A 21,421-nucleotide genomic window follows, 5' to 3' on the forward strand; every position below is an offset into this window, starting at 1 on the left:
ATGATATAAGGAAAAAAATACGTGATTGAAAGTAAACATATTTGTTATATTTGCATGCAAGAAAAGAGGATAAAAAAAGGTCATTCATGTTAAAAAAAATCATAATATTATGAGGTTCTTACACAGTGTATTATATCGACATTACCAAGTATTAAATACATACATTACTACTTCGTACATGTCCGCATAAGCAAACGCATACAAAGAATATAAACAAACGCATTTAAAACAAAGTCTGTTGGCGTATAAAAAATGTCGTCAAAGCAGAATACTAAACTAATTAAAATTATATGATATTACTAAAATTTTAACATTTTTTTTCAGAACACAGTTATTAAAAACATACATATATATAAAGATACTTTTATTTAAATGTTATTTCAAGTATGCATATATTATATAAAATTAGAAAATTATTTTTATTAGAAAACGGCAAGTAGAGTAGATAAAAAAACCTCTACATTTTATAAAAAATAGGTTTTAAAACATTAGAAACAGCTCCCCTGTGAAATGTTACTCCTCCACCTTTCACGTATTTGGAATTACGTCCATTACATTACAAGTTAAAAATAATTTTAACTTTTCTTTTGCCTTAGTGATTTCTCGGAATCAAATTTAACTTTACCTCGTACTTAACTTCACATTTTTCTAACCTCCCTTTTTAATTATCACCGTTTTTCTTAATTTAAGCTACTTACTGCAGTTATTCAAAATTTATGTTTACTTAAAAATTCTCTCGTACTTTTTTTACGTAATTTTCATTTACACTTCTCCTGCTTGCATGTGATAGCCCTTAGCCAACCAGCCTTAACTCAAATTTCAACAGCCTCCAATTGAATTCTGCCTGCCACCACGTGACGCCTGCTCCACCCATGATTTCTCATCTTGATGCGCATGACTAGAGTTCTTTGCTACAGTGATGACATCAGCTATTTCTCTCATTTTCTGACCGTGTCCCTGAAGTTCATCCACGGCTTGACTTTTTGCCATTATCTTTTCCCGCTTCGACTGCTCCTACGTAACGAACACCTGTTAGAAGACTAACTTTAACGCATCATTCACTCAAGAAATGATAGCTTCAGCATTCTAAAAGTAACTCCGAATTCGGCAGGGATAGACCCACTGGCCCTTTGGTCCGAACTGTTTCGTTCAAGGATGGACTTTTCATGGAGCAACATTCGCTCGAAGAAACTTTCAGCACCACAACTGATTTTTGAGTCATCCTTTGGAAATTTATATACACAGATGTATTCTCTGTTCTAACATAATACACTTTGGTACACAGCAATAAGCAGGCATTGCTGTCTTATACTGACAAAATTAACATGAACAAGAGCGCCTATTCACACCTTGTGGTTAGCTGCAAAACTTGGTCCATGTTCGAAAAACGATGGACAGAAAGATGACTCATCCTTGAGCTGCTTGACGAGTGTCATGGCCTTCTACTTTTACAAAAGTCACGGTGAAGTCCCGATAGGAGAGGGCACTTCCTCATAATCCAGGCCAGTGACTGGAAAAGGAAGTTTTTCTGGGGTGGAAGATTTCGATCGTCTACGTTTTCTTTTAGCACCAGGGTACTATTAATCGCGATTCCGACTTTTGCATCAGTACAACATTTGCGCTCAAATCACTTTTCAAACAGCAGATGTTGCTGCCAGATGTTATCGCCATGCATTAATCTTGCAAATGTAAAAAAATCTATGGTAATAATTAATACTGTAATGCGAATTCTAAAGATATGCTGTTTTTAAAATTTTTGTGAATTTGCTGCTGAATTTTATGTGGATAATGTAGATAATGCTGTTTAATAAATACAGTTAAAAAAGACAAAAAGTTAAAAATGAAAATGCAAAAACGAAAAAGATGTGTAAGTCATCTTACTTTAAGAAAACTGAATATTGATGTGAGGAACTGAGGAAAGAATGAAAAAAAAATGTATTGAACAAAAATATTGTGACAGCAAAGAATGAGTTCAAGAGCACATGATAAACTGCGAGCTCAAAGAGAGCATTAAAACCCTGAAAACAATGCTGCACATTAAAATGCAATGTTAAAATGATGCAAAGCTAAAATCCGAAATCCTTCCAATTTTTTATTTATTAACTTATTTATCATATTTTATTTTTTATATTTTGATTTATTTTATTTGTCCGTTTATTCTTTTTTGAGAGTTTACAAGAAGAGCAGATGAGAATAGAGAAATATTCTTGATCTAATTACGCTGAGACTTCTCTGCACGTATAAGCATCAAAAGGTATTATTTTCCCGAGATGTTTAATTTGCCAGTTAAACTATTAAGTTTGAATTAAAACTTCTGAAAAGACAAACTTGTGCTATCTGCAAGATTACTGGGGACTGAATTACGTTATCAGTGTAGAGAAGTCTGAATTGATCACTCGACTTTACATTGGTACGAACAACGAGATCAGTAACCATAGAGAATCCGGAGACCAAATCAGACTATCCGTAAAGAGCGCAGTACCCCATTGCTGTGAAATACAGTTGAGGTGATCTTGAGCTAGGTTAAGCGGGCGTTTCTGAGGAAAAATACCAGTGGGTCGCAAATCACTAATCTTCCTGCATACAGCTGACGGGTATGTATGCGTCATTAAAGAAAGTTTGCATAGATACTGTTCTCCTTTTCACCGCTAAGGTTGGAAGTGTGTTGATGTGCAATGGTTGGCGTGGGACTGACATCGTACTTCTCAGGCACAGAATAGCGCCATACTGGAAAGATGTGCTCTTTGACATTCCAATTACTGGCCTCTTCGCTACAAAGTTGCTTCAATTTAATACTTATTCTACGTGCGGCAACTGTCGAAATGACAGAAATTTAGAGTTACCTTTGAATGTCACTAGCTCCTTTTGAGGTGACCTGTTATCTTCCATCCCACTTCAAAAACCAGGCTTTGATCGGAGCAGCAGGCATGAAAATATGAGCAATGTAATTGGGATTCGAACTCCAGACTGCTAGCCGGACATGTTTCAAACTGCACCACGAAGGCAGACGGTAAGGAAGAAGAAAACAGTCTTTATAACATGGCGTCACTCAGATTATGTCATCTACTCATTTTTCAAAATATGTCTATTCGATTTCTCTTCTCAATTCCGAAACGTGGGGATGCAGGCTGTGCACGAAATAGGTCGCTTTTTTATATAACACGTTTCCTTTTTAAAATGTTTGTCAGCAAAATTTCTTCTGAGGCCTAGCTTATGTATGTGTACACCTGTTATGTGTGCAAAGTCAAATATTACGTTACCAGCACACAACGCATTCTGTGCGTATCAAAGCATCGTTTCCGACATTTAAGTCACGTGAATGTAAATAACTATATGTTTTATACATGAAAACCGTTTCAATCATGTTTATGTAATCCATTTTATAAGCACATATACCTGTCTAACACCTGCCATTTCTACTGTCAAAAGCTTTATATTTAATACTGAAACATTGTATGTCTATACTGATACTATTCACATTATTGTTTGTATATTGCAGATTCTTCAGTTACTTTTCCACTGTTAACAAATGTGCTACTTTGAATGCTAAGATTATGTGTATGTCAGTCATGCATTTACGCCCCGTCCATGAAACCAGTGATTACTGGTTATGAACGGCATTGATACCTATTTGCAATCACATTTTATGTTATGACTTAGGAAGCTGTTTATAATTGTCTGTCGGAGCTGCCATCCCACCTTTCACCCGAGATTTCGCAGTTTGCTATTTGTAAGATTACAGTTTATTGTGGTAAGACGCTTTTTTTTTTTTTTTTTTTTCCTTCTGCCGTCGACAGAACAGCTGGCTCACTGAGTAATGCGTTTATGAGATTGTTGGGTCCCGTCGAAGCAATAAACAAAGTACAGCTTAGGGCTATGCTCTTTGAGACTTGAAATTGCAAATCAAAGTGAAAAATACTGAAAAAAGTTCCCTGCAAGGTAGCATTGACTGATGAAACAGTCATGCTGCACGCAGTGGCATTGTTTGGTATAGCATGCGCACAGGTGTAATGCAGATTATTACAATTAACTTTTGCTGTTCAAGTAAATTATTAGCTATACTATTAGTTATGCAATTAAATTTTTAAAAGGTGTTGCAGATGCTAAATTACCATAAACTTTGCAAATTTGCAACGTTAAATTATTCTGTTAATGTAATACCTGCTTTATATACTTTTCACTATTACAGTAAATGCTGAGCATGCAAATACAATAAGAGCAAGATGTAGTTGCAGGTATAGATGTAAAGATGAAATTAGTACATATATTTAGGCATTAAAAGTAGTGAAGTAAGAATTATTTACAAAATTAAGCTAATCAAAAGTATATAGGCAGATGTTGGCTGTATGCTTAAACGCTGGTAAGTTGCCATATCAGTGGAATGAAATAAAACATTATATAAGTTTTGCTGCTGTATGTTGTTTATTTATGTTGTGTGCTGGATGTTGTTTGTTTGAGGAATATGCTTTTTCTGTCATTTCTAAACGTAAAAACATAACAGAAGTTTTTATGATTAATGAGTCTGAAAAATAAAACTGAATTACCGAAGCTATATAGCATGGTGATGAAATTACGGACTCAAAATGATAAGTTGTGCGAGCAATTGATTTTGAAAATCATTGTATGCCTCATCACATATTTTTCAAGTTGGGGAAGCAATATTTAGAATTGTGTTATTGTCTTTTAAGTGACTTTCAGTTAGCATAGCAAAACAAATACAATTAAAATCAGCTTTATTTCTTAAAGAAATTTTATATTACATTTGTAACAAAACCTCTCAGTTTTCTGCAATTTATTCTTATAATTGTACTTTAATGTTACTAATATACATTCGTTTATTTTTTCGACAACTTTTTACATAATTTGCATAAAGCTTCCTACGACGTAATGCGTACATGTATCCGACTTATTACAGTATTATTAAGTTGTCACTAGACATGGCATAGAACTATATATGGAAATTAATCACAAGATATTATTTTTTTATAAAACGTAGGATCAACGATGTATTAATTTCTTAAAAAATTCCATGTTTTAAATGTTATAAATAAAACTTTAAATTTCTGTATTTCTACCGTAGGTAACAATGTTCTAGTATTTCAAGAAAATGGAAAGGTTCTGTACAAATTTGGCAGCAGGCCTTCAGAACCAGGCCGATTCACAGGTCCTCATTATGCAGCAGTTAATAGCAGGAATCAAATAGTTGTGTCTGATTTCCACAGTCACTGTGTCAAGGTAATGTATACAGAAATTAAATTATTTGAAACAAATTTAAACTAAATATGAATAAAATAAAATATTTCAATATTTAAACCTCTTGCAATAACTATTAGTAAAGTATATTTATCAAATAAACAAATTCATTTCAAATGATTTAGTAGTTAGAAATAAAACTAAATCTTTGCTTTAACAAGTCTAAATTTCCTTTCCTTTCAGTTTTACTTAATTTCCATATATTATTACAAATATCACAATAATTTATGTGGTTAGTTTAATATTTTAAAAGATTTTGTAGGAAGTATATGATTATAATATATGATGTTAATCTTAAAATGCTGTTGCACATTCGTCTGTTTCGAACGAACTGTTGCTTCAAATAATTCTTTTGCCGGGTTTATCATTGAAAAAAAATATATGAAGATTTTCCTCTCTTCCATAAAAAGTTGTAAGTTTTCACCCAACCAACATCGAACTAAAGAATCTGAGTGAGAGTTCTTTGTTAGTAATTAACGCGTTTGTAATGAAGAATCAGTTTCTACTTTACATGGTAACCATAAAGTGATCTGTGGTGATTTTCTATTTATATCATGTAACAAAGTAAAATTGCATAAACATTTGTTCTTTCGAAATGCTCTGAATGTATGATACAGTCTTCAAACCACCGCTTAACTTCTACGTAAGGTATAGAACACTGCCGGACAACCTTTTCGTTGTCTGACAATTAGAAGAATCACAAGTTAAAATCTAAAAGACATTTTATTAACAAGTTCACTAAATGGTTACACAAACTGAAGTTTTAACAGGAAAAAATTCCGCTAGCCTTCAAGAAGACAAATACCTTTTAACATAAGATAAATCGAATATAGGATACAATATTAACAAAGTTAGACTAAACCTTAGCTTCGCCTAACTAATCGCTCGCGAAGTAACTCGCAGACAAAACCTTTGCAAGTTGATTTGCAACAGCAGAAAATCTGCAGTAGAGTTACGGCCGGCGTACGTTGCTAAACACTCTCTGACAAACTTTAATACTAGAAGCTTTATTTATGCTTTGAAATAATTATTTATATTCTGCTGGAAGTTAACGAAAGTAGAAGTTATAGAAAAGCCAAAATAGTAAGGTGACTTAGTTAATTAAAATTAAATCTTATGACTTAACTTCATACGCGTGTTTAGTTCATTTATCATAATCCTTTTGCTTGTCTTTCACGCATATGTATGCTTTATTATCATCTGTGATTTATTATTACATTTTGCTGGTTTTCTTTTTTTTAAAAAAAAGAATTGAAATTTAAGACGTATTCTTAACAAATTGAAATCCAAAGGTCTATTAAATTGAAATACTATAATAACTAATTAAGTCAAATTCTTAGCTTGAAATACTAAGACCTGTTGTATTTTTAATTTGTAGCTATAGCTAATGTAGAGAATTTACAGGTTTTATGGCGTTGTGGTTTCTGTCTATGTATACATCCTTATAGCCTGTAATTTCTGTCTATACATACACTATTAAACAGAAGAAATCAAAAAATAGTGTTAAATAGTTAAATAATTAACAAGACTGGTCGATGTTAACAGGATACAAGGTGTTCAAAATTAAAACGACTTGAGAAATGGCACTGTGAAACTTAAGTAACTAATTAAAATTTCTATGAAAGTAAAGGTGTATGATGATTTGAAATCACTTACGTTGGAAGCATGTACTTTCGCCTCTGTTTACGCATACAGAATCTGCAAATATAGGAGATTGTGAGCGATGTAATACACTTTTATCTGGAGAGAGAAAACATAAATTTTCAGGTTGAGTGTCCACTAAAGCCAGTTTTCAAGATTGTGGTTTGGGGCGAATCGCGCATATATTCTAGCGGTAAATAATTGTGTGGCACGATAAACATTTAAACATTCATTTTGTTAAATATATATCACAGACATCATGTAGTGCAGACTATTGTCAGCGGTGATGAGTGGCTGGTAGATTGGAGGTTGTGCAGTCGCAATAGGATGCCTCCAAACATTTAACTTTTCCATTAAGCTTCATTTCAAAAATATGGATGTGATTTCTTAACACTCAAATGCCAGCAGATGGAAAGGTTAAAATTTCCCAAGAACACATCCGCATTTAAAGACCCAGATAAGCAATTCTTCGCCACGAAAATCGGGTTTCATGGAGGGCTTCATAAGGCACCTAGCATCTGCGCTTACAGTAGCCACTAGAACACTGTTCCTAATATTAACGAGACAAAGTCATCTCGAAATTATAATAAGGCAGTTCGCATCAACCACTAGAATAAGAATAAATAAAATTATTTCTTGCTGAAGCCTGTAAAAAAATTGTCTGTAAACATGACTATCAATGCGAACACGTTTTTCTAGTTCAAACAAAAAACACATAAAATAGTATCATCTGCATCGCAAGCGGAGTCAAAACTGGGGGAAATTCTCTCCACTGATGATTCATTTTCAATAATAATGCTTAATATATTTTTGCCATTTCGGTATAGTGATCACCAGAATCGAGCTGCATATGCCCTTGTAACTGAGTTTCTATCCCATCCTGTAACTGAAATGTATTTGTAGATTGGGAGAAGCTATAGTCTGAAGAAATTCCTCTTAAGTAGTTGATGATAAGGAAGGAGGGCTACGATATTCTCGAATTCCACCTTTGATGTGCTATAGTCTGAAATGGAACAGAGCTTAGATAATCAAGCCTCGTGTACTTTACCTAAATTAAATAAGTTTAGTCCTAGCATACATTTATTTTTAGAGAATATGAAATTTTCAATGAGCGTCTGTGAATCCCAATTTTCAAAGTTCTAAATTGCTAAGCTGAACGATTAGGCTAAACAAATGGTCGTATCGATCTGCATATTTCCAGTAAACGGTATGTAACCAATTAGAAATATATAGATAAGGTCCTACATATCCAAGTAAAGTTTTTAGAGATTTATGGCTCTAGAATTTCCTTTATGTAGAAATTCCCGAGCTAAATGACTCTTTCAGGGTCGAAGAGTGACTTGAAGTGACATATACGGAGCATACCGAAAAGGCAGTTTCAAAGATAATAAAACATATTCTTTTCAAGTTACGAAGGCGTAAGCTATAACTATTAGCAGTGACAACTGTCTTAATTTTTTATACGCTGATTAGTAACCTTTAATGTGAGCATCCTGGATCACACGACATGAATTCACGTGTTAATCAAATTCATCCCGAACTTCCTGCATCATATCCGCTGTAATGGCTGCAGTGCATGCATTATCTGATCACAAAGTTCCTGGATGGATGGATGTGGGCATCGCATGATGTAAGACGAGGCGAACAGCGCAGGTCAAGAGAGAAGGCCATTTCCTCCATCAGCAGCACGTAAGATCTAGTGTTGTGGAAGAAAATAAATGAGAAATATCTGCCTATTCCTGAGAACGAGGGGAGCTCGATCCATTTATAGAATGCAATTGCCATAATTGGCATTCATTTGGAGCAAAACTGATTTTCGTACATGTCTAGAAATGAATCGCCAGTGAAAATTGTTTCAGAAAAGCAAATCATATTTTCTGATGGAACGCTGCATAAAAAGCATTAGCTTTGGAAAAATCAGGTTACTGCGTCTTTTCTAAAGCGTACTTGAAATTTACGCTGCACTGTAACCCAAAACAGAATACATAGAAAGCCTTCTCCTGCTGTCACCAATCTTAAAAATTGAACTTAAAAATTGAACTTGCAACTTGAAGACTGGACTCCGCGGTCAGCATTTCTTGCTGAGGAGCTGCAAGTTCAGTTTTCAAGACTGGTCGCAGCAGGAGTTACTAGTGCTCTAGTAATGTATGAATAATTTCGACAGCTGATGCTGCTTACGATACGGGGTTTACCCTAGCAATATGAGAAATAACTTTACTATTAACTTTTAAAACTTCACCCGTTTTTGAGTATACCCTATAAATACACATATCTTTACCTCAATAGTCTTTGATTGAACTAGCTGGCATATTCGCAACTCAAACGTATTCAACATGGCTAAGTCTTCGGACTCCGATTTGAAGCCTTCCAGCCCTCTTTTTGAAACTTCAAGGGCTCAGATTAACCTCTCTAAAAGAATGGGAGTGAATGCATAGCCTATTAGGTCGGTTTAGAACACCCTCAGTTGCAGAGGCCCAGATCTTGAGAGGAGCTCCTGCCATGCATATATATTAGTAAAAATATGATGAACATCTCACTAAAACACTTCATTTGTGCTGTAGGGACGTTAGGTTAATTGTAAAAAGCCGAAAAAATGAAAAATTAGCAATCGCCTTCGCCGGGAATCGAACCACGGACCTCTGGAATACCGCCCCAGCGTGCAGAACCACTACACCACGAAGGCACGCTAGGAAGGCGGGAGGAATACCTTATATACTCCCCCTTTTAAAGTGCGACTGGGGTTTTTAGCGGACCCAATCGCCAAATCCTGTGTGAGGAGAGTCATCATCCAACACCCATTTTTAGTTCGGGCGCCACTGTAGAGCCATTAGGATTTTTGAAAGCAGACAAGATGAAAAAATAGCAACCGCCTTCGCCGGGAATCGAACCACGGACCTCTGAAATACCGGCTCAGTGTGCTGACCACTACACCACGAAGACACGCTAGGAAGGCAGGAGAAATACCTTATAGTACTTTAAATTTTTAAATCTTGCAAGTACAAAAATTCCAGTTCAGTAAATAAAAATTTTAAAAAATAAAATAAAAGACACCACAGAATTCCCAGTTGCAATTCTTTTGTCAGAATGTTTAGAGTTTTATCATCGAATTGACACTGCGCCATTTGACCATAGAATTCTAAACTCGCATTCAAATTCCTTTTTTCAGACGCACTGGTCCGTCAGCGGTGTCTTCATAAACGACGTATATTGCAGCTATTGAAGTAAAAGATCCCCAAATTCCGATGGATATTGTTACTTCAGTAACTTCAGTATCAGAATAAATAAGCCGAAACAGAAACTAAATACTACTAATAAGAAGTCAAACATTATCAACAACCAAACAGATTTTAACAACAGATGTTTGAAATAGATTCCAAACAGATTCTATCAACAGAATTTATTTTATAAGTTACTCCACACTTTCATAACGTTATTAAATTATTAAAGTAATTAACAAAAATTACACTTGCATGCAAAATTGGCCCGAAGATTAAGTATTAACTTTTAATTTATAAAAGTTTTGCTTTCAGTAATTCTTTTTTAAAATGGAGAAATATTTATGAATGCATAATTATTTCTGATGTTTTTGATTTCCATTCTAATCAAGTGTGAAATTTTTTCGTATTTTCTTCTTAATTTGTCGTGCTTTATTTATACTTTCTTTTAATTTTATATGAAAATTGTAAATTCTCTCTCTCTCTCTCTCTCTATATATATAGTATATACTATATACACACCAAATGCAACAAAATAATTCAAAACGTTTTAGTAGAGAGGGTGAATTTCAAAATTTATTCAAAATTTTTTGTAATGCAAAATGAACGAAAAAGAGCAAATGATAATAGTTAAAGCATTGAGATCTCGCTCTCTGTATACATGTAGTTTAATAATTTTCTGTATTACTATATTGAACTATATATATATATTGATGAAAAATTTTACAAATTTATATAATTTTAACTCTTTTTTTTTCTAAATGGCATGTATCTCGATAATGCTGTTTTCATGTCCCAGAAAGTCTGAATTTTTTTCTTTATATACTACGTAGTTACGAGTTAGAAACACTTTATTATATATATATATATATATATATATATATATATATATATTAGTATATTAGGCCTTTTTGACGATTATTAGTTTCCAATGTGCAACAAAAGAAACATGAATTTTTACTAGCTTAAACAGTACAAAATGTTTTGTAATGCAAAATGAACGAAAAAGCGCAAATGATAATAATTAATCTTGAAATCTCATAACTGATCTACCTATCTATCTATATATAATGTTTGGAAAATGATCAAAGTCTGGGTTTATCAGTAATAATAATAAACTTTCAATCTGAAAACTTTAGATTACACACTTTAAAAATTATTTCAGCATTTTAAAGCTCTAAAAATATAAAATATCATAAAAATCGTAGATATATTTCTCCACTCGACTGAGCTGATACACTGACTACCAATAAGTATTTGGACACCTATGCAAATGACGATATCTGCGGTCCTAAGGTAGGTCACGGACTCAGCTGGTATATATCGTGTAGGAAACAGCGTCCGCTTTAGTCGCATGCAAGATGCCTCGCAATTCGGAGCTCTCTGATTTCGAGTGAGTGAGTGACGGAGGACGTGGGCACCATCCCTCTACCGTTACGGTTAATTGGTATGTCTCTGATTTCGAGAAAGGTATAATTATCGGGTATAACAAATGTGGCCGAACCTTAAGGGACATATCTAGCTATCTGAAGTACCCAAAATCGACAGTGGCCTATGTGATTAAGAAGTGGAAGGTGAGGGGTGATTGTCGAAATGTGCCCCGAGTTGGCAGACAAACGAAACTGGGAGATAGAGACCGACGAGTGCTGCCCAGAGAAATTCGGAGGAACCGCACCCAACCGATGCCCCTCATCCGCAAGGAGTTTCAACAGGCATCCGGGAGTATTGTTTCAATGAATACCATCCGTAATCCCTTCATTTCATTTGACTGTTTTAGAGCTTTTGGCGGTCCGCGGAGGCGCAGTTGTTGATTTATGTGCTCGCTGTCGCTAGCCTTTTGGTGCTTTAGCAGAGGCAACCTCGTGGCGACATCTATGAGTCGCACCAATAATGCAATACGAAAGTCTCGCGTTGTACTTTTTGAGGACAGAGTCTGGGTCTATGACATTAGATTGGAATACTTTCCGTCGTGACAAAGATCTCTTCGATGGCGAATTCAAGTAATGCAGCTCTTTCAAATTTGAGAGCTTCGGCTCGCTCCGCGGATGCCATGCAGCCTGCTACGATCACATAGGTGCTTCAGCGAGCTAAGGTGACAGTCCGCTTTGATTGCTTATTTTTATGAAACAAATTTCTGGAGAGCTCATCAGCTCATCAGTTTAGATTTCACATTGCGTCTGATTTTCCGCTTTTTTATTGGAGGGGAGGGGGGATGGAGGCAAGGGCACTTTGTTCTCTTGCTGTCAATAAAGGATAGCTGATACATCCGAAAGTTATAAGCTGTAAAACTCATATTCCACAACATGATCCATTTCCTCCATTTTTGATAATTTAGTTTATGAAATATTTAATGAGCTTGTTGTTACAGCACTTACAGTAGCAGAACAATACTCTTAATATTCAGTGTATAATATGATTTATTTATTACTTGTAGTTCTCATAACAGTTGCTTTCTGTTCTCATTTAGATTTTTGACGCGGAAGGAAGTTTCTTGTCATCATTCGGATCGAATGGTGAAGGCAATGGACAATTTAATGCACCCACAGGAGTGGCCATTGACTCCCAAGATAATATTATAGTAGCAGATTGGGGAAACTGCAGAATTCAAGTAAAAGACAATGCCAATATTTTAATTTACTAAAATGATTAAAATTCTGCTATGTTTCTAAATAAAACAATAAAAAAATGCATCCAAACATAATGTTAAATATATTAAAAGTATTGCGAGATTAGAATAGGAAAGAACAAAGGTCAAATTACATTAAAATAAGAATGAAAATGAGAAATAACAATCAGTAAATAATGATAACACGATGACAATAAAAGTCTTCTCATATAATAGATTTTTTTGTCTGAACTCTTTATAAATATTAAAAGATTAGACCTTAAAAATTTGGACTTATTTTTTGAGCAATACTAATATTAAAATTTATAAGCATTTCTGTATTTCGATGTAAGATTGGCCTTCGACTGAGACTAATAATGAGCAATTTTTTCCTTTCCAAGAAAGCAAAGTAAATAAAATTTTGCTTCTAAATATTCATATTTTGATTTATACAACTTTATATATATATATAATTGTTTTCAAGAACTTTCTTTATGTTTGAATCTATTCAAAACATTGTCAGCATTTACAGCGTTATATCGGCATAAACTTTGTGAAAGTAATACTTTGCTTCCAAAAGCTTATTTTTCATTTCAGTTTATATAAAGACATCAAATTATTTTATGGAGGTACTCATTTATTCCTTTGCAATAAAATATTAATTTTTTTTAAATTGCGGAAAAGTAGAATTTCGAAGAACTTATCATTTCATCTGTGAGGCACAGATGAATTATATAGTTTAATACTTATAAATGCGATCTGATTCCAACAGCAACTGACTTACCACAAAAGAGGGTAATTTAGTTATAATTAATAAAAAAAGCAAATGGTAAATAGTCATGATACTTTTCTCCCTCACAGATCAAACAGAAAATAATAAATATGCAAATGAATTAAAAGGTATCAAAACAAAACTGAAAGTGGAAACAATTAAAAGCAGTTGTAAAAATTTTATAAAAGTTAACTGAATTATAATAAGGAGAAGACCAAAACGGTAAAGAAGAAATAAATAAACACGTGGGCCGATATTACTTGAATGAAGCAAGTAACTGAATTATGAAGAGGAGACCAAAATTGTAAAGAAGAAGTAAATAAGCATGTGGGATGGTATTACTTAAATGAAGCAAGTTGATAATCGTTATTTTAATAAGTAATGCTTAAATAAAAGCCGTATTCTAAAGAATGCATCACACGTATCACACTGTGACGAAATAAATTAAATATTTTTAAATTAATTTCATTACAAACAGCATATTGTCTCTTACGCTTTACGTGTGTCTCTACGCAATAGTCTGGCTTCTGAAGATTTACAATGATTTTGAAAAAGCCTTAAGATAATCCTAAAAATTCGCTACAAATTTTATTCCCTCAGGTACTGGTCTCAAGCCATGTATGCCCAATTACAAAGTTTTCTAAAATGAGATGGAGAATTTTGTGAAATAATTTCATCATTGAGACAACTTGGTGCTCATTTGTTTCGTTTTAATCTGACTGCCTCACCTTTATGTGCTTTGTGTGATTCTGGACAAGTCATGGACGCTGCTTATCTGGGCGTGTGTTCTGCACTTAAGAGTTTGGACCGTATTGTATAGGAGTATTGGAGAGTTCGTTGCTTAATGATCTGATGGTCAATGGCCAGGCATTTGATAAATAAATCATTGAGACAAGAGTGTTCTGTAGACACAAATTCTAACTTTTGATATGAATCTCCGCAAAGCAAAAATGCTGGTTAGTATACCATTCATTATGTTTAGCATGCCGTTCAATATGTTTAATACAAGATGTTATGAGAGTTTAGCATACCATTCAGTAAGTTTAATACAAGAAGTTATACATCTCAGAGATATTAGTAATTAATGGATAAATTTTACGAATTGTTACGAATTTTGTATATACATAAATAATTTTAGTAAAATTCAATACGCAAATGTTGTAGTTTTCTGAATAATGCAACACGAAAATCTAAAGAAACGAAGCCTGACCGGAAAAATAAGAATAAAGGGGCAAGTCTATTTAACAATTGAGTAAATGGCTGTCTCGCTAAACTGCCTACTAATTCGGCGAAAAATCGCTAAAAGTCACCAAACTTACCGACCATCTGGCGACAGTTTTGTCCGGTCCCTGTAATACCGCAATGGGTATTGTAACTGAATAGCTGGAACTGATGCCATATGTAGCTGTAAGCGTATCCGGTCCTCATATATCTTCCAGTAATTTCGAGAAGTAGTAGAGATTTCTCGGCAGCCGTAGAAAACTATATAAAACCGAGAAGAGCATCAATTTTTGAGCAGTTTAGCGTTACTTTTCTCCCTCAGTTAGTTTCTGAGCAGTTTAGCGTTAGTTTGAAGTATTGAGGTATCTCCGTGTGAGCTTCTCTTTAGATGGGCTTTGCATTGTGTTTTGTTTAACATTCTTAGTAGTTTGAAATGTAACTACTGATTGTGCTCTCTGATATTGTGAAGAGCTGCACGAGTATTTTTTTTTTTTTTTTTTTTTTTTTTTTTTTTTTTTTGGAAATTTCCAGAATTGTAAAGTGTTTCTTTCGGTAAAATAAATTTTATCAAGCTATCATAGGTTCTGTGTGCATTCAGTCTATTACGAACTGTGAGCATGCAACAGTATGTCTAATACAAGAATTTCCGCATCTCTGCAAAATTCAGAGATATTTGTAATTATCCATGGAGCGACTTAGAAAATTAATAATGACTTGTTTTCCAATACAGAAACACTATATACAAATCGTAAAATAATGTTTCATACTTGCTCTCTAATTATGACTGAATAACGTCGGCTGTCTACTATAACAGGCACTGAGAAATTATCTCAGTGAATCAGTTCGTTCGCTCTCGAATATTCCCAAAGATTCGTAAGGATACGGAAATGTTTTTGTATTTCACTTATAATAATAAAAACGTAGCATAGAATAAACATGTTATATAATGAACTCTTTACTAACTAATGAATATTTTACTAGCTGAGGAACATTTTACTAACTCATGACATAATGAAAAGTTTATTGAACCAACGCCTTATTAGATAGGCACCATATAAAAATTTAGATTTTGTATTTCAAAACACTCCCAACCCCGTTGGTGAAACTGTCTGCATAAAAATTCTCTGTTTTGAGAAATTTCGTCATCAGAAATATATTATTTTGAGAAACTTGGTCATCAGAAATACATGCCAAGTATTAATATTTAAGGAAGAAATTGCCTGTAACGACTTGTTCCAAACGGTCGAATCCTTTGAATTAGATGTTATCAAAGAATCTGAGTTAAACTTGTTCATTTATATTTAAAAGAGAGAGAGCGCTGTAATCATAAAAGTCTTAATAAAAAAGTGAAAATCATTTTGTAGTTTCTCATCCCGAAACATAGATAATTCTAACTATAAAATAATTTAAAAATGAGATACTATATATATATTTTTCTTTTCAAAATTCCATAATACAACATTTCTAGCTATAACTCATGCTTACAATGAGCTATAAATTATTAAATAGACCTAATAATTCAGTTATGAAACTTTAGAGACAGAAACATTTCAACAATAATTTTATTGTAGACATTTAAAAATCAAACGTAGAATGTGAACAATAGTTTCAGTGTTATAAAATAAAAAATGTTTACTTTAGTTTGAACAAAGGCAAAAAATTAAATAAGAATTTTTATTTTCTTATGGATTATTTACTGAAACTACTTAAGGTACCCCTGAAATATTTGTCTCTCTTTTTAGGTCTTTGACATGAATGGTTCATTTTTGTCTTTCATAAATACTTTCGGAGATCCTTTATATGGCCCTCAAGGACTTGCTTTAACAGCAGACGGACATGTGGTTGTCTCAGACTCCGGTAACCACTGTTTCAAAGTGTACAAATACTTACAATAACGTCCAAGGAAATTGATTTGTGTGTAAATCCTTGTTTAATTTCATGCTTGTTTTAAGAAAAGATTTTCTCCCCCGTTTTTGAAAGTCTATATATTGCTTGAATAAATTAAATTAAAAAAAAAATTCTTTATGCAAATTATTTTTCCTAAAATATTCATTCTGTACACCTGAAACTTTCTATTTCAAATAAATTACAATTGTGTTTCAAAATATAAATCTGGTTATTATTCAAATGCAGATATCTCAAATACAATATTTTACGATACTTAGCAATAGTACAGAAATTTGAACGATCATAGCCGGGAGGGAGGAAGAAGTATATTCATTATAAATTGTCTTGCAGCAGAGTATCACCTGAAAATATAAATTACATCTCCCTTTCAAAAGGAAACTCGCTTCATAACTCAACAATTCTATTTTCAAAATCACAAATCAGTAAGTATCACTTGCATAATATACACCGCTAATTCAAAATTACCTTTATGTATGCAAAAGTACTGATTTCTTGAAAACGGTTAAATGAAACTGAAATAATTTATTTGGAGTGACAAATCAGATCATAATAATAAACTTAAAAAATCGAATATAAATATATACGATACAAAATTATATTACCAAATAAATAAAATTCAAATACTGGTATATACCCAAAAGTATTTACTGTTTTAATTATGGTAACGTTTTAAACATTAGAAACTTGATCTTTTCTGGGTTCATTAGGTGGTAACATGACAGTATGAGATTGTCCCGTGTGAAATTTAATAACAGACATTGGTATGGGTGTTGCCCATTAGTTTTAAGTGATAAGCAAGAAAGAAAAAATGAAGGTCCAAGAGGAGCATACTAGACTTTGTCTTTTATATGAAAATACGATTTTGGGTGCAGTGGGAAGAAAAACGTCGATAGATATGCGATAGTATATCTGTATCACAGCGGATCTATCAATACAGGTTTCGCAGCTTACGTAACGATGAGTAGTAGCTTAGAGCAGCTACGATCAGGAAGAACTCGGAATTTGAAACACAAGTACCTGTTGGATGCTACTGAGAACAACAAGATTACGGATGAAGAATTGGATCTAAAAAAGTTTTAAATTCAAAGAACAACAATGCAAGGGCTGATTTACGTCTAAGGATTTGTGGTAAAATTTGATATATGAGTACTACAGGAATTACTACAGGTATCTGCAAATATGATAAACATAAAGTAAATGTATATGTATGTTCATAAAGTAAATAAGTAAAAAATATGGACTTTAAAGGCAGAAATCTAGCGCTATCACTGCTAAGACTATTTATTTAAATTTAATAATTAATTTTTAATTTAGTAATAGCTTAAAGAGCAACTATAATCTAGAAGACCTTAGAATTTGAAACACAAGTACTTGGTGCTACTGAGAACGACAAGATTATAGCGGAATAACTGGTTAATTTTAAAGAAGAATGAATATTTCCAAATCTTGCTAAAAGGAAGATAATAACTCTCATCTGTCCACACTCGCCCGTACCATTTTGAATTTATCGCCATTTCAAATCTACATATAGCGTTAACAGTTAAAAACACTCTCTCCCACTTCTCTTATTGCAACCCTAAGCGTCTTTTGATCGTTGTTTCTAACGAGCCGCCTTTTCCAATTAAGACAATAGAAACTCACACGCGAAGAAAAAGTTCAAACTGTATGTTAAAACTATACATATATATATATATTTAGTCATGCATTACTAATGTGACACACGACATTTTAAATTATATTTTAAATGCTTTTAATTTTTCTGTATTACACACATATTTTTTAATTTTCTTTTTTACGTTTACTAATCATAAGGTTAAAAAATTTTGTAAATATGTGTATAAGATTGCGTCGTGATTGCGTGCGAAATTTATTTCTTAACTTTTCGAATCTGTAAAGAATTTCATTCAAATAGATGAGGGATATGAAATGCCGTCATCCCTAAACCATTGTGGATCTTATGGAACAAGACTAATTCCCCTTAAAAAATCAGTCTTCTTCCAGCAGATCAGCAATAATTAAATTTCTTTTGATATATATTAATTCGTTTTTTAAGTGTTTAAATATGAATTCCATTACAAATTAAAACTTCAACTAAGTACTATTTTCCCATAGCGTTATCTCAATATTCTAAAAAATAAACTTTTAATAAGTTTCAATATACAATATGTTTTGCTATTAATTTCCTATGGGATAATCGTAAATTAAAATTAATAATTAAATTAAATGAAATAATTAAATTTATATATATGGCATAAATGATATAAGGGCAGATAGAAAGGACTGGAACAAGCAGATTTCATTATAGAATATGTTTACGGAAAAGACACGTTGAGGTGGTACAAGAGACTCTTGAGTGGAAGATAAAAGCATTTTGGCGTAAACCATCATTTCCCGTACGAGATTGAGAAATATACATCGCTACACGAAAACGGAACTCGCCGCATTTCGATAAGTAAACTTGACCTTTTTTGTACTGTAGACACACTCATGGTCATTGAAATTAATGCGCAAGGTAAGAAGTATCGGACTGAAGTGAAATTTTATTGGCGTAAATGATAGAGAAATGAATGATACATTTGATCGCAAAACAAAAGCAGCGTGATAATTACGTAAGATTTATTGGTATGCAGTCTTATCATCATTAATGCCCGCTCGGATGGGATAGCAGTTAGTGACACTGAATGCCGTACAGCGTTGCCACATCATGCGATTTTACGCAATTTTTTTAATTTTGAGAAATCTGTGCGACTAAATATATGTTAAAATATTGCATTTACTAAAATTATTTTTTAATAAATAAATAAACAAAGAATACATTTAAGCTTAAATAGAAGTTGGCATCTGAAAGTCCTCAGATCATAGAGTAGCTGCAAACAGTTTTTAGGCCAGTCTCTGGGGGTTTTCCCGTGTTTGACTGATTGCTTTGTTTAATCATTAACGTTTGCCAAAAAGCAATGCAACTGTACAAAAAGTATCTTCAAGAGTCATTTCGATTAAAACCAAACATCGAATTAGAATGTGTTTTGAACTCCTAGATTCGATACTTCGAATGAAGATGTTACTGGAAGAAAGTGAAACAGTATGGTGCGGTACAGTGGCCGCTGGCATTTCAAACAGTCTTAACACGTTCCCTGCCAGACCGTTTTTTGAAGACTTCCCCTTCAGGCCGCCTGGGGCGTATGCGCCCCCCGCTTTACATTTGTATTATTTTGTTTCTGGCGTATGCCTTACAATAATTAAAATAGCGCAAAAATCATAATTATCAAGGAAAGGTTGTATAGTTTAGCATGCATAACACAGAAACCAATAAATTTATTTTCCTAGGAATTAGTTTAACAAATACCTGGCTGAACATTACTATGCCAAGCAAGTTGCATCCTCACATATAATTTTTTTTATCGTACGTATATCAGTTTTAAATGAGGGCATCAGCAGTAGTATTAAGATGCCCATAATTGACTGCATAATGAATTTTTAAAAAATTCTTCATTTTATAATGATAATACCAAATGGCTTGAACGGAAAGATTAGCGTGGGGAGCATACGCCCCACGCGGCAGGGAACGTGTTAAATGTGCTCTATAGGATACATTCCTGGGGAGCGGGAAGGCCAGGAAAGTGTCTGGTAAAGCTTTAACAAAACTCGCGTGTTGAAATGAGTTGGGAAGCATTGCTTAAAAGAACATGCACTAACTGATAGATGCATCACACAAAGTATTAGGTACATTCAATAAGAACGAAGTTAAAAACTTGAACATAAGACCTGAATTAATATTACTTATCGTTAGTATTTATATAGTTTATCTAAATGGAACGCCAAGTACACAACAGTTTTCTCTTAAAAGTGATTAAGTTGGTAGAAATTTTTCAAGCTCTCTGCGTTATCTTATAACTGGAACTGTTGTCGGCGTACAGTTCTTTAGCTCACTATAGTCAGCGAAATTACCCGTGAAAGATCCTCACTTTAGAGAGATGGTTGAGTACTTCTCAAATTTACTGCCCCACGAAATCTTTACATTTCCACTGTCTAGTTTTATCAAGGTGAAGAATGCCGTTAAAACGTTTTCCAGGTCTTTCTGATCGATCTTCGCTGTGAGTTCAGAAATTTTCATAACACTGCGCATTCATCATAGTTCTTCGTTTCATGAATTTGTCAAGGAACAGTCCTTCCCTATTAAAAAAGAACCTCAGCATCCTACTCCTTGCACAAGTCGGATCTGTCTTGCAATTTTAGGAAGGGAAGGAGCCATACCGTTTCCATTTGAGAGATTAGCACTATGATTGCTGCTCAGAATAATAACATCATGTTTTGTAGCCGATGCTTATCAGTGGTGCCTTTCTGGGACATACTGCTGAAAAGACTGCAGAAGCATAGCCAAACGACATGCTTCTTGGTCTTCAGTCAAGATCTCAGGCATCCTCTATGGCAGTTTATAGAACTTCAAGTGGTTCGGAAAAAATGCATAAACAATTGCAATTCTCAACTGGACAACGTCAGTAGTTTTCTGTATTGTTACACGTCGTTCTTACAAAAGAAGCTCATTCAATTTTGAAACTACTATGGCACATCAATTGTTGTTTACCAACCAATGATCGTCTTAGTCTAAGGTGCTCACATCACTCATTTACTTTTGCGATGGGACATGCAGAGTTCTCCATGTACCCTTGCCGTCCGTCGATGAATTTCAGGACTGCGTACTCTCCGGCGTCAAACAAACGCACTAACGCTCATTATTCTTTTATCGATACTTCGAAAAATTACTTCGATGTTTTATCACTGAGCTCGCCTGAAGAGAAATAACTGCGT

At 33.7% G+C, this 21,421-nt stretch overlaps 1 protein-coding gene across 3 annotated transcripts in view; it reads left to right on the plus strand.

Moving 5' to 3' along the window:
* The window catches only part of LOC118181941 (tripartite motif-containing protein 2-like), a 157,845-nt gene extending 141,044 nt beyond the window's left edge, over positions 1-16,801 (plus strand). For 2 of the 3 annotated variants that reach the window (XM_085807578.1, XM_085807579.1), the window contains 3 exons: positions 5,081-5,235; positions 12,577-12,717; positions 16,450-16,800. In XM_085807578.1, coding sequence (XP_085663704.1) covers positions 5,081-5,235; positions 12,577-12,717; positions 16,450-16,602 — 449 coding nt within the window. In that variant the 3' untranslated portion in view covers positions 16,603-16,800. Of the gene's footprint in view, positions 1-5,080; positions 5,236-12,576; positions 12,718-16,449 lie in introns of all 3 variants that reach the window. The other variant, XM_085807577.1, reaches the window with a different exon arrangement.
* The last annotated feature ends 4,620 nt before the right edge of the window (positions 16,802-21,421 follow it).

Source organism: Stegodyphus dumicola, chromosome X1, assembly GCF_044657685.1.
Source record: "Stegodyphus dumicola isolate Sdum_Otavi_A_Nest chromosome X1, ASM4465768v1".
Classification (NCBI taxonomy): Eukaryota; Metazoa; Arthropoda; class Arachnida; order Araneae; family Eresidae; genus Stegodyphus; species Stegodyphus dumicola.